The sequence below is a fragment of the Otolemur garnettii genome, unplaced genomic scaffold, assembly GCF_000181295.1.
Source record: "Otolemur garnettii isolate 467f Iridium unplaced genomic scaffold, OtoGar3 scaffold00165, whole genome shotgun sequence".
Classification (NCBI taxonomy): domain Eukaryota; kingdom Metazoa; phylum Chordata; class Mammalia; order Primates; family Galagidae; genus Otolemur; species Otolemur garnettii.
The window spans coordinates 1,406,616-1,421,164 of NW_003852560.1; the positions used below are offsets into that span (position 1 = coordinate 1,406,616).

General features: G+C 39.1%; 1 protein-coding gene across 1 annotated transcript in view; it reads right to left on the bottom strand.

Annotated features, from left to right (window-relative positions):
• The window catches only part of FMN2 (formin 2), a 332,811-nt gene that overhangs the window by 216,908 nt on the left and 101,354 nt on the right, over positions 1-14,549 (bottom strand). The window contains 1 exon segment of the mRNA XM_023519245.1: positions 1-848. Coding sequence (XP_023375013.1) covers positions 1-848 — 848 coding nt within the window.

Genomic DNA, 14,549 nt, shown 5'->3' on the forward strand with positions numbered 1-14,549 from the left:
GGAGGGGGTATTCCCACACTAGCAAGAGGAGGGGCAGGGGGTATTCCTTCTCCAGGAAGGGGAGGTGGAGGGGGTGGCAGCATGTCTATGCCCAGCCGAGGAGGAGGTGGGGGGACGGCTGTACTGGGCAGAATAGGCACGGTCATGCCAGGGAGAGGAGTAGGTGGGGGAGTCGCCATGCCCAGGTGAGGCATGGAGCTGGAGGACTCTGTGCAAGGCAGCGGTGGTGGGGACAGGATGTCACAGCTGTTTTCAGGGGAAGAGAAAACAGAGTGTTCATGGCTGGTTTCAAACTCAGTACGAAGAGAAGGATGGGACGGCTGTGACCCAGGCTGTCCTTGACCATCAGACCACAGAAGGGATGAAGGTGGTGGAGGCTGTGAGATGCTCTGTATGGACTGATGGGCATCAAGCTGGACTGATATTCTCCTTGGAGACACAATCAAAGAAATCTCTGAACAGAACTTTGTCTGAGGTCCAGAAGGTGAGGACGGAACAGCTGACTCTCCATTTTCAGCCCCAGGTGGGCAGGGAGCACCATCCCACAGTGCACTCACAGAAGGTAGTGTCAGTATCCCGCCCTCTTCTGTTGGGGAAGTCTGTATTGATTTTGCCTGTAAAATCCTTTGATGCTGAACATCATTTTCTCCTAACCTGAGAGCTTCAAGATGGACATCTTCTGAATGTGTCACTCCATTCTCAACATCTCGATGGCCACTGGCCACCTCCATGTCTGTGGCAGGGTACTGCTTCTCTAGTTCAGCTATTTTGGTCCTCAGGTCCTCAATGGTCTGCTCCAGCTGCTGAATTACAGTTGCCTGCCCCTCAGACTTCCCATCACAAACTTCCTGGGGGGAGGGGAAACAAAAATAGGCACAGTGAAACATGCAATAAAGAAATATCCAAAAATATCAAAAAATTAAGCAAAATCCGATTTGTTTGTTGCAATACTTCCACAACGATCCCTCCACGAAAATACGCTATCAATATTTCCATGTGTCCCATCTTTTCCCCTGGATTTCAATGACTTCACTGAGGACAAGTAGACTACTGAGAACAGGTAAGAAAATTTTTGGTGACAAACAAGCTTATTTTCAAGACAAGCTTCTCTCTTTCCTGCCTAGTGACATTTGCTATTAGGATGGTCCTAACCACTGAACTCAGTCTCCAGTAAGAATAGGTGAAATATTTTTAACATCTATATAAGCGTATGACTTACAAGCACTTGCCATACCATTTATATCATGTTTCTTAAAATTTTAATATCTTACCCAAGGCATTTCAATAAGTGATAACTGATGTCCTCTACAACTGATAAAGACAGCTAATAACAATTGTGTCAGTGTATCGGTCACTGTCACATCTAAGTTGTATCTTCCTTTTCTAAAACATATAATCAACTAGGAAATCATTTTAAAAAAATGTTTTGGAAAGAAAGAAGGGGAAATCCCTATAGGCAAATTATATACAAATAAAATATAAAAATATGAGAGAGAGAAGATGGAGGAAGGGATAAATAAAATGGAAGAAGAACAGGAATAATTAAAGGAGAAGAGAAGGGATCACCAGCCCCAGCCATGTGAAAACGACAATGTTGGATAATTGCTCGCCCAGGTGTGGATTTGCTCATTCAAGGCTGGAAAGAAAGACAAAGGGAGAGACAGACAGATAGTTCTCATGCTGAGAATTATTTCTTCACATCATTTAAGGAGTTTTCAAAGATGATCCCAACAGAGACCACAGTGAAAAATCATAGGTCCTCTAAACCTTTCCATATTGTGAAAGAATAATTAAGAGGTAATATAAACATGGTACTACTTATAAAAATAAACTCTTTTCCTGCTTGCTAAGATTAAACTCTGGATCTAAGAAAAGCCTTCGCAAAGTAAAAAAATAAGCATTTTCTTTATTCTTTATTAAATCTAAAACAGACATCCAACCCATTTACAGTGGAAAAAATGCAGATGAACAACACAGAAATGGGTATTTACTATAAATGAAGTATTTTTGGTGCCATGATATACGTGATAAAATCTTCAGAGTTAGTTCCCTCCACCCGATGGAGGAAAAGGTAACATAAATTTAATGGTTTTAATTCTAACTCCTGTTTTTTCTCCCCCTTGGAAACTATATTTTACCCTTCATGAAACTTGCCAAAGACCAACTGTGATGTTTGTTGAGAGCTGAAGAAAACTAAATCAAGTAGCCCCTACTGTGAAAGGAAACTGAAAAAGAAAATAATTTACTTTTCAAATAATAAAGAAATGTAACATACTTTAAATTGTTAAGTAAATTTTTGAGAGATACTTTATACATAAATATAGGTATTCATATCTATCTATCTATATATATAGAGAGAGATACACCATTTAAATCACTATTTTTCATCAATATCTACACAAGAGACTAAAGTATTATAATTGCACAATTTACAAAATAATGTCATATATATATATATACATATATATATGTAGTCCATGGTAAAAAATAACAATAATAAACAATTTTAATATGCCATTCGGCCATTCCACTTCATTTCACTCTCCAGTTATGATGCTAGTAAGTACAAGAAAAAAACAAATGCCAAAACCCAGCACCCTAATTTATCCTAATAAAAGTACAAATTATTCAATACTTATGTTATAGTAGATTAGTAAAATACATAGATTATTTTCATTTTTCCAACATACTCTTAAAAGTGATGTTGATTCCTTAATAAGTATTTTTTGCATTATCCTACCTAGTACCTAACTAGGGTTTTCATTCTTCCACGGATGATCATATTAAAAGGTTAGTTGATGAACAGCATATGAGAAGTAGATTCTGGAAGAGTTTTTCAAAACTTAGTTTGTAAATGTTATTACCTAGGCCAGTTCCTTTTCCACATAGATTGAATATAATGAAAACAGCATAACAATGAAAGGACACTTAGCCAGACACACATACAGAGAAAGTGATTTTAAGTCATATGGCCTAGCATAGTAGCCACTGTTACACCTCTTACTACATGGATTTACAGCCCCACATTTATAGACTAGCTAGTCCAACACAGCACTCAAAGTTAGTGATAATAGATGTCACAATACATATACTAGTGCAGGTGTCCTCAAACTACAGCCCCTGGGCCATATGTGGCCTGCCTAGGACATTTATCCAGCCCTCCTGGTGTTTTTGCCACTGCTGCCTGTCCTGCTTAGCAGCCAACTCATCCCAGGGCCCACAGTCTGGCCCTCTAATGGTCCAAGGGACAGTGAACTGGCCCTCTGTTTAAAAAGTTTGAGGACCCCTGTACTCAAGATGACTGTGAAGATGCCTGGGATGTTTTTAACCATCCTAATTTACACAGCCAGGAAGACAAAGGTAAAAGGAGACCCTCTTACACGTGACAAATGGTACCAGAAAAAGATCTAAGTGGAATCCACTTAAGAATTTTTCGTCAGTTACTTTGGATTGGCACTCCCAAACTCCACCCACCCCTGCTCCTATTTATAGGAGTAGAAAGGGAAACTACATTTACAGACTCCCTTGCAGCTAGGTCTGTCCAATTAGACATAGCTGCATGTAAGATTCAGTAAGTGGAATGAGGTCTGATAACCATATTCCTGTGTGTCTTGACTCTTCTGTTACCAATTAAGATATAAAAACTTAGAGGTTATGAAACATCACTAATCATCAGGGAAATGCAAATTAAAACTAAACTGAGATACCACTTTACCCCAGTCATGGTGGCCATTATTAACAAGTCAAAAAACAATAGATGGGGCAGATGTAGAGAACAGTGAACATTTTTACAATGTTGGCGAAAATGTACATTAGTACAACCTCTATGGAAGACAAAATAGAAATTTCTCAAAGAACTAAACGTAGAACTACCATTCAATCCAGCAACCCTACTACTGGGTATGTACTCAAAGGAAAAGAAATATATCAAAAAGACATTTGCCTTTATGTGTTTATGGCAGCATAGTTCACAATTGAGAGTCAATCTAAATGCCCAGCAACCAACAAGTGGATAAAGAAAGTATATGCCATGGAACACTACTGAGCCACAAAAGGGTGAAATGATGTCTTCTGCAGAAACTTGGATGGAATTGGAGAAGGTTATCCTAAGTGAAGCAATGCAGGAATGGAAAACCAAACAATGCATGTTTTTAGTCATAAGTAGGACCTAAGCTACAGGTAAACGGTGTACACGGTGGTACGATGGACACTGGAAACTCAGAAGGGGGGATGCTGTGAAAGGCGGTGATAGAAAAAAATGCTACCTATTTGGTACAATGTACACTATTCAGGTGATGGGTGCACAAAAATCCAGGTATCACTTCAGTACAATTCACCTAGGTAAACAAAACCTCCTTGCACTCCTAAATCTATCAAAATTTTAAAAATTTTTTTTTGAAATTTAGAGCTTCTCCTGAGTGACATTCTAATAGCCACACCTCATTTCCAAGGCTGGCCTCAAAGCTTTTACTCTCTCCTGGTAGATCAGTTGTATATGAGTCCTTTGCAAAACTTTAACTTAAAAACAGATCCTTTAAATTTTTTAAACTTTCCTTAAAAATGCCTAGTTGTATGTCTTATAATTAACCCTTTGGTTTACTACACCTAGCATACTTTCTGATTCCTGAAAAAAGCTTGACTGACATATATACCAGATATTAGTATTTCAGAATAAATTAGAGAAAAAAAGTTTTTCTTTTTCCTTAAAAAAGTTTTTATCGGGGGCGGGGGGGGTGCCTGTGGAGTACGGCACCAGGCCCATATGCTGGAGGTGGTGGGTTCAAACCCAGCCCCAGCCAAAAAAAAAAAAAAAAAAAGTTTTTATCAGATATGGCAAGAATGCACAAATTCTTAGAATTAAAATTATATTCAGTGTCAATTTTCTAACAAAATTACGTGGTGCCATGATATGTGACATCATGCCCATCTTTTATGAAAAGATGGTCCTTTGTTATAATCAATTACTATTTATGTGACGCAAGCTTTCCACCATCACCTTCCCTGACTTGAAGAAATCCTACAACTTCTGCAAGATTAACAATTTCACCTTGCATTGCAGTAGAATTGTGTGGTCTAAAACATCAAAAAAATCATCAATAAACTGACTCTGCCAAAATAAAAGCATGGTGAGTTCAGAGGGGAGGGAGTTGGGGTTGGATGTGGTTTTATATGCCATCAATTACTTAGTGTGTATTTTTTTGTATATTTTATTTATTTTTTAAAACAGTGATAATTGGGAGCATTTAGATAATAAAGAGTTGAGAAAACAAGGAAAAGACACACTTCGTAAGTTTCAAAGGTTTTCAAATGTCAGATATACTAAGAGCTAGAAGTAAGAAATGGCAGACAAAATAGTGATAAGAGGACCAAATTCCAGAGCTGAATATTTTAATGAATATAGAGAGGCTAGCCTTGGATGCCAGGAAAGTGTCAGAGTCAAAGAATTCACGAAGATGATAATAAAACAGACTGCAAAGACAAAGGTCTGAAGTTTTTATGGAAGGAACTTTTTTATACAGATCATTTTTATAGGGAACAGAGAAGAAAGGGGTGAGAGACTATCTGCTTCTTACATTACACGCCCACTACGGAGTGAACAGAAAACCAATTGCTAGAATCTTCATCACCTCTATGGCCTAGTTTTACCTGCACCATAAAATCCTGGCCTTGAATCAACGTTACAATCATCTTTTTCCATTCTGGAGAAGCAGAGCAATTAGGCTCATCTCAAACCTTAAATGACTGGCCTATAAAATAGGGCCGGCCATCCACTATTACGGAGTAGCCAAATGTACGTAGGATTGGGGGTTCTGAATTTAGTTAAGAGTCTTCAAAGAATCTTATCTAGCCTTGCTTATCCAGGGCTATCAGTCAAGGGCCAGCTGGCTGGCCGTGAGCACCAATTCATAAAGTCAGCTGAGACATTTTCTGTAGAGCTCTCTAGAGAAAGCCGCACTGCTTGTCAGGAAGGGCTGATTCCTAATATGGGTTATATTCTTTTTTGTTCAGGGATTTGTAAAAAAAAAAAAAAAAAAAATACATCATAAATATTAGCCATTATCAAGAGGAAAAAAAAAAAGGTAGTATATTCTCCAGCCATTTAAGCAAACATCCTACTCTCAGGGCTGAGTGGACTGAAGATCTGCAGGGCCCACCCACTGACAAAACCCAGATTTAATCTCTAGGAGACTGCCAGGCGCTCTGTTGTCCACAGAAAGCCCTCAAGTTAGGAGCCTCTTCCCCTGTGTCCAGTGCCTGGAACTTAATCTTCCTTCTCTTCAGGGTACGGCTAGAGGGAGGCCTATCAGATTCTCAAAGGACTTGACAATGGAGAAATGCACTTTTCATTATCTTTAGATTTCTACACTTTTCCAAAAGACTCTCAGCATTTCCTGTAATTGTGCAACAGTTTACCCAATGCCAATAGGGTTTTTTGTATTAAAAGTTTAGATGAATACTTTTTAAAGGGAGAAAAACAAAACATTGATCTTGATGACTATGTACAGAACCTATATAATGGGTGCATCCTTATAAAAAGAGAGGAAAAATAGATCTATTTTTAGTTAGACAGTAAGTAATACATATCCTTCATGTATCAAAATATTGATGTATCATGTATTTAAAATATGGTTTCAAAATGCCCCTAAATCATTATAAGTGATAGAGGCTGCCATCGACTTTGGCTCAACAATTATAAATAATAAGGCAGCCAAAATCCTTTCATTCCTGTATAATCTCATATGTGGGTGGTGATGGTTAGTTCTTATAAATTGTTTGAACATTTGCATATCACAAAATACAAGTTTCCATTAAAAAATAAAACGTTCACCCAAAATATTTTTCCAAATACAAGATTATCTGATTCACAGAAAAAGAAAACACGACTGTAACATTAAGGTTACAACTGTCAAAAAGGAAGCCAAGATACACTCAAGGAAAGCTTTTGCTGAAAAGTTAATTTGCTCATCTTTGAAACTTTTATTATGTAAGCGGGATACTTTCATGGCCTCACATATAAAAAACCGCTTAAGTATGTTAACACTGTAATAACTTATTTGTAAATTTTAACAAGAGATATGTAATTCATTTTCTAGTATACACAGAGTTTCAAGTTCTGCTACATTCTAAGGCGACATTACTAACAAGTTTGGACAACTCTAGACATACGTAAAGTAGGAATCCTACTCTTCAGAAAAGCTTATGGATTCTCTGCTTCTCATGTTCTGAATTCTCAAACATTCTGAAGTTTTATGACAAACCAATGGCATTCCAGATCTAACATAAGATCTTCTTCAATAATGAAACAGATAATGACTTAGGGAAATTTCAGTATTTTGGACTTGGAATGGATAGGACAACTCTCTTCCAATGCCCTCAGTGATGAAGGAGATACGTGAAATCACAGTTGGCTGCATTGCTTTTACCATCTCTTTAACATAGTAGCTGCTATGTTGACAGGAAGGCTAAAGTTGTCATCTTTAGTGAATAATGACAATGGAAGTAATAAACATATGGAAAAGAGGCTCAGCGCCTGTGGCTCAAGTGGCTAAGGCGCCAGCCACATACACCTGAGCTGGCAGGTTCAAATCCAGCCTGGGCCTGTCAAACAACAGTGACAGCTGCAACCAAAAAATAGCCGGGCATTGTGGCGGGTGTCTGTAGTTCCCGCTACTTGGGAGGCGGACGCAGGAGACCCGCTTGAGCCCAGGAGTTGGAGGTTGCTGTGAGCTGTGACGCCACAGCACGCTACCCAGGGGGATAGCTTGAGCCTCTCAAAAAAAAAAAAAAAAAAAAATGGGAAAAGGAATTAAAAATAAAAAAAGAAAAGAAACAGCCAAGGGAAACTGCCATTTTTCTTCTTTCTCACATCTTTGGAATCTTCTCATGAATTATCTGAGCTAGACTCGTGGCAAGATTCTGGGCCATACTATAAAGCAATCTATCCCTTAATTGTCTCAAATAGTGCAAAAAAGGAAAACACTATTACAGTTTTACTTTCCTTTAATGATCTATGGACGTAAAGTACAGATCCGGCTTTTTACGTCCTAACTACCTTCCTTGGATTAACACCCAACTATTCTCAAAGGTCATAAAAAGAAAAGGAGAAGTAAGAACCAAGAAAAGAAATCTTCCTAAAGAAGAAATCTTGAAGAAAATCAAATGGAGTGGATGATGAATATTAACTCGAATGGTAGAGCTGCCTTTTGACTCTGCTGTTCTCATAAAATTACTGTTTTTCAGTACTACTGATGCTCTCCTATTGCCAAATACCACAGCATTACCCCTGGCCTTTACTAAGAATCTAATACTATTAACCACTCCCCTTTATTTCTTTCTTTCTTTTTTTTTTTTTTTTTGAGACAAAGTCTTACTCTGTTGTCCAGGCTCTGAGTCTAGCTCATAGTAACCTCAAATTTCTGAGTTCAAGTACCCTCCTGCCTTAGCCTCCCAAGTAGCTCAGACTACAATACCCAGCTAAGTTCTTCTATTTTTAGTAGAGATAAGATCTCAACTCACTTTCACTCAGGCTGGTCAAGGGATCCTCCCACCTTGGCCTAACAGTGTGCCACTTCCCTTCATTCTTAAAACTCTCTCTTCTCTTGGCTTCTATCATTTTATACTTTTCCGCTCCATTTCTTTTTCTCTGTTCCCTCCCGTGGATTCCTTTGGAGTGAGTGGAGACTTTGTCCCGGGCCCAGAATCTTCTATGTACTAGGAGAGCTCATCAATTTTTACATTTCAGTCTCTCATTTTTATACTGATAATTGCAAGTTTTTCTCTCTCATCAGTGCTTCCCTTCCATACTACTACTTAGTACTAAGTACTACTACTACTTAGTAAGACTACTTAGCTATCACGGCTATTTGATTGTCCCATCTTTGTCTTAAATGCATCAGAGGGTTGGGGCAGTGGCTCACGTCTGTAATCCCAGCACTCTGGGAAGCCGAGGCAGGTGGATTGCTTGAGCTCAAAAGTTCAAGACCAGCCTGAGCAAAAGCAAGACCCTGTCTCTACTAAAAAGTAGAAAAACTGAGGCAAGAGGATCATTAAGCCTGAGTTGGAGGTTGCTGTGAATTATGATGCCATAGCACTCTACCCAATGTGACAGCTTGAGTCTCTGTCTCAAAATAAATAAATAAATAAAATGCATCAGCAGGTATAAGGAAAAGTACCTTTGCTATTCTTTCATTCAACAATCAATAGCAAAGACTTCTGTGACTCAGTCACCAAACTATGTGGGAATTTCTTCCTACCAGCAACCAATCAACTAATGCCACAGCAGCCGCTAGCTGGATATCCTCTAAATCAAATTAATTCTGACACCATCTACCTGGATATAGCATCAAGTCCTACAGGTTAAGGGTCCTGTCCCCAAGACTACCTTTGTTTCATATATTCCTCCCAAATCCAGGCCTCTAAGCAGTTGGCCTTCTGACAACTGTCAATAAATTGGGGTTCCCACAGTTCCTTTCCTGGATACCATTAATTTGCAACAGCAGCTCATAGAACTCAAGGAAACACATTTATGGGTAAAGGATATCACTAAGACTACAAATAAAGAGTTGGACATCGCAAGGTATGGGGGGAGGGGCACAGAACTTCCCTGCACTGGGAGGGGAGGATGGGGTACCCCCCAGGAACCTCCACATGTTTGGCTATCTGAAAGCTCTCTGTACACTATCCTGCTGATTTTTTATGGAGTAAAGCTCTCTGTACACTATCCTGCTGATTTTTTATGGAGTCTTCATCATGTGCCTGTAAAATGGGGATATATTACCCAACCCTGCCTTCTGCAAAGGTGTGTGGCAAGATTAAATAAGATGGAGCCAATTCCTGTTCTCCACAATAGTTTTGTTCTAGAAAGGCAATGTGAATATTAAACCATTACTTCTAGAAAAAGACACACAATTAGAATCATGCTAGGCCCTAGTCACACCTGTGTCAACTGATCCTATATATATATAACCTTTTAAAAATGTAAGTTCCTGCTAAAACACACCTTATTTAGTATATAGTGTTAACAGACTAATGGTGACGAGATCACCAGCAGTACTGTTACTCATGGCTGAAAATAGTTATTTGACATGTGTTTTCTCCAGGTGATATACTGCAGGTATTTCATACTTACCATGTTTACCTGAAAATAAGACACTGTCTTATATTTATTTTTTCTCAAGAAGACACACTAGGGCTTATTTTCAGGGGTTATCTTCCTCTCTGAGTGGAAATACATGGGGTGCTACACTGATATGCAGCATAGCCACGCCCATCACTAGGTCTTTTTAAGGGGTAGGGCTTATATTTAACAAATGCATAGAAATCCTGCTAGGGCTTATTTTTGAGGTAGGTCTTATTTTCAGAGAAACATGGTAGAAAACCACACAGCAGGGGAGCCTCTGCTTAGTGGCCATTTCGAACAGTGGAATCACCAAGAGAAAGCACAAAAAATGTGAAAAACATGGCACAAATTAGACCCACAGAAAGGACATTTGTTTATAGCATGAGAGCTTAAGGAAGGAGGCCAAGGTTGGTCCTGTCCAACCTCACATAGAGACTTTGCACAGGGAGTGACTCAGATTTCTTGCCACTCTGTGCAAATGTGCAAGTGACCAGGAAAGCCTCACATGGATGTGATTTATGGGTTACGAATAATTTTCACGAGTAGATGAGTTTGCAAATGCAGAGTCCACAAACAATGGGACCGACCATATTATGAAAGCAACTTTCAAAATCACAGCACAGTGTATGGCCCAGATATAACAACAGTAATAAAAATAACAGCACACATTTTGAGTGCTAGGAGTGCTTCAAAGCAGTTTACACAAATGAATGCATTTCAAGTCCACAAAACTCCTTAAGAATTATTATTATGTCCATTTCATAGATAAGGAAACTAAGGCAGACAGAGTCAAGTGCTTTTCCTACTTTTTTACAAACATTCTCTCCTTGATCTAATTCTTGCCAGCTCCTCTGAGCTTGGTCTTAACTAGGCCTCAATCTTGGCCTGCAAAGGCTTAAACAAATGCGAACATAGTTTCTAACAGCTCAAGGCTGTATCCCTAAGATAACCCCAGTCCCCTTAATGTGGCTGTTTGAGAAAATTCCAGGCCATCAAAAAAATTTACTATTTATTTCAACAAACACCTGAGGTCAGGAGTCCTGTGTTACAGTCTTGGGAGCAGGATAGAATCCTAACTTTGACAATCACCAGTTGACACACACAGCTGGCCTAACCTCATGTACACTGACAAGCTCTCTGCAATCGCTCCCTCCTCTGACTCTCCTGAGCCTCTGTTCACCCTCCTCCTACTCCTTCCTTCTCCCCTTAAAATGCTGTCACCCCTGTTCAAAGTTGAATGTAGTTCACGCTGGAGTTTTTTCCCTAGTGCAACAGTTACTACTGATACAAAAATCTGTCCTTACCATTTTAACTTGTGTCTGACTTTATCTTTGACAGTTCCCCAGTTAAAAGGGGAATAACTGGAATTTGTGCCCAAACTGGTACAAAGCCCAGATCCTCTACCACAGGGGATGAACAGAAGCGAATTTTCTACTACTCCCCAAATGCACCCTCTGCTCTAGTCCTTAGCCACATGCTCTCCCACATACTGATTCTTTCATCACACAGATTTTGGGCTCCCCCAGAATACCTGGGACTGTGTTAGTGGTTTATGAGGTGAGCATAATTCAGCAATGCATGGAATAGGGACCTCAGAAGGGGTCTCCAGATTGAGGCTTCTCAGGTCAAGCATGTAGGAGGAAGTCGAGTTTAGATGAGTTTAGATTAAGAAATAGGAATTAAGTAGATTTTTTTTTAAAAAAAGGAATTAGAATACACAAGAAACACATCTATCAATACAGATTTGAAGGCTCCTAAATCTTTCAGAAAGCTAGGGTATTTTTTAAGCCAAACAGGTAAGAAATAGCGAGGCTAAAGTCAGAGGGTGGCCAGGGTAAAAACTCTGTAGGTCAAACTCAGCGTCTAAATTCTCTCTCAAATGTTATGAGCAGTCACTGAATGAATTTCAGCAGATTTCAGACGTAAGCAAATTTGGATTTTAGAAAGATAACTCTGGAGGCACTGTAGAGGAGAGATTAGAAGGGATTAAGACTGGAAGTAGAGAGACCTGTCAGGAGAACATTGCAGTGATCCAGATAAGACTGGGCTAGGCTAGACTGAGACGCTGTCAGGCTGCAGACTGAGGAAGCCAAGGAGACGGGACAGCAGAGCTGGTCTCCATAGGAGGGATAAGCTAAGCTCCATCTCACATCCCCTGGACTGCTGTGCTATCCCACAGTTCCTCCTCCCCAATATCAAGTTCACTTCTACTGGTATACCTCACTCTATCTTCCAATCAATCACTCTTCTCCCTCTCACCTGTCCAAACTAAGGGTTGGACCCAAGCTTCACCTTCCCTAACTACCTGCCCTAATTACAGTGTCTCAGAACTCTCCCCTTACTTTAAGTTCTGTGCTACCAGCATTCACTAAATATCCTGGCAGAGCTACATTTTACAAATTGTGCCATGTATACAAAAGAGATGTATCCCTCTCTAACTTAACTGTCTGCTTCTGAACACCCAAGATTTTGTCTTACAATTAATTCTTTCCACTTCCTTCAATGTCTACCACAAATTTCTTGCACACAGTAGGTCAGCAGACATTCAAAAAAGAATAAGAGTCCTCTATAGGCAAAGAACTTTTATCAGCTCAGTTATCTTTTTAGATCAGTTGCATGAACTACTTGCCTTTCTGCACAGGCCATTAATAACAGTGTACTGCACAAACTAGTTTTACACCATTTAAAACTCAGTGAAGCACAGGAATAACTTTGTTTCACCTCCAAGCTCTATGACCCCAGAGAAACACAGTCCGTAATAGCCAATTCTTTTTTTTTTTTTTTTTTGCAGTTTTGGCCGGGGCTGGGTTTAAACCCACCACCTTTGACCTATGGGGCCGGCACCCTACTCCTCTGAGCCACAGGCGCTGCGTGATAGCCAATTGTTTCTTCACATAGTCACCTCAAATTCTAACTACTTTCCAGATGTTAACCAGTTTTATTCTTAAAACTGATAGAAGGGTTTCTTTTATTATTTCTAGAGCTAAAATGCTTAAAATTTTCTCTAAGTTCCTTGGAATTTTCACAAAATAAAAATGTCCTTTGCAGAAACCCTGCCCCCTCCCCCGCCTTAGTAAGCATCTTACCAAATGTCACCCATTTTCATGTTGACACCTCGACAAGAGTGTCCTTTCTTCTCCTTCCTTTCCAACCATCTCTCACACATCTTTTCCAGACTAATTGGGTCAACGTACTTTTTGGTCAAAGCATTTGCCGGGCACCTAAGAGGGCTGAGACACTGAGGAAGAAGACTGCAAGGAAGACTTGAAGTAGTTACAGACCCCAGGGATCTTTCTTCATCTCTCCCCGAAACCTTACTTTTCTTACTCTGCTTCATGTTCTAGCTGCCCATGTCTCCTGGGCACTGTTGTTTATTGGTTTCTGATTACCTACATGGTAAATTCGTATCACCTTATGCCTTAAGTTAAGGAAAACTTTATGTTAATCAATGAGTTTTTTCAACCCTTCTGTGTATCTATAATATATTCCACCCCAATTCAAATCTCTTCTTGTTTCTGTGCGTCTCTCTCATAATGTGTCCTCAGAATTAATTTCACCCCACACTTCTCTTTTGATCTGAATAATGCTGCTTCTTTACTCTTCAAACTTTCCTCTGCTGAGACAGTTGTGACTAATCCCTCCAGCAACATCAACGAGGCCGCCCTATGTTACTCACGTTCATTCCTTTATTGGTTCCTAAAAATGTTTCTGAAATGAATAACTGGTACTGACTGGTCATTGTATAAAGCAGCATAACAGACACAGCAAGAATATCCAATGGAAAAAATATTTAATCTTCAGATAAACTGGCCGCTAAATTGGGCATTGAGGAGACCCATAGAGCTGATCAGAACGGACCATTTTTCTGACACTGGCAACTTTATTTATACAGACTATACAATATTTGAGGGAAGAGAATACTGATATTGTACAATCTCTATTGCCAAGCCCTTTGTAAAAGATGTAGCCACTGATAATTAATAAATATTTTAATGTGCAGAGACCCAAATTTCACTTCCTACCCAAACCTGGAATGTTTAAAGATCCACATTGTACTTTGTCTACCTTTCAACTAGTCCACTTACATTAGAAAGATGTCAAGTGTTTTAGAAAAGGACTTTGAAAAAAGGATATAAAACTCCAATGGCAAAAACATAAGTTTAAAACTGGGTGCACACCAGGTAGAGCGTGTTTCCGTAAACCAAGCCTTAATTTAGAGACAAGTGTTTTTAATTAAAATAATTAGCATGGAGCTTCATATATAGTATAGCAGATAAAAGAATTTACAGGCTATAAAAAAATAAAAATAAAAATAAAAAAAAAGTACTTCAAATGCAAGAAATAAATAAATAAAACTTTGGCTCATGAAAAAATAAAATAATATAAATAAATAAATTTTCATTCCTTTTAAAAGTAAAAAAAAAAAAAA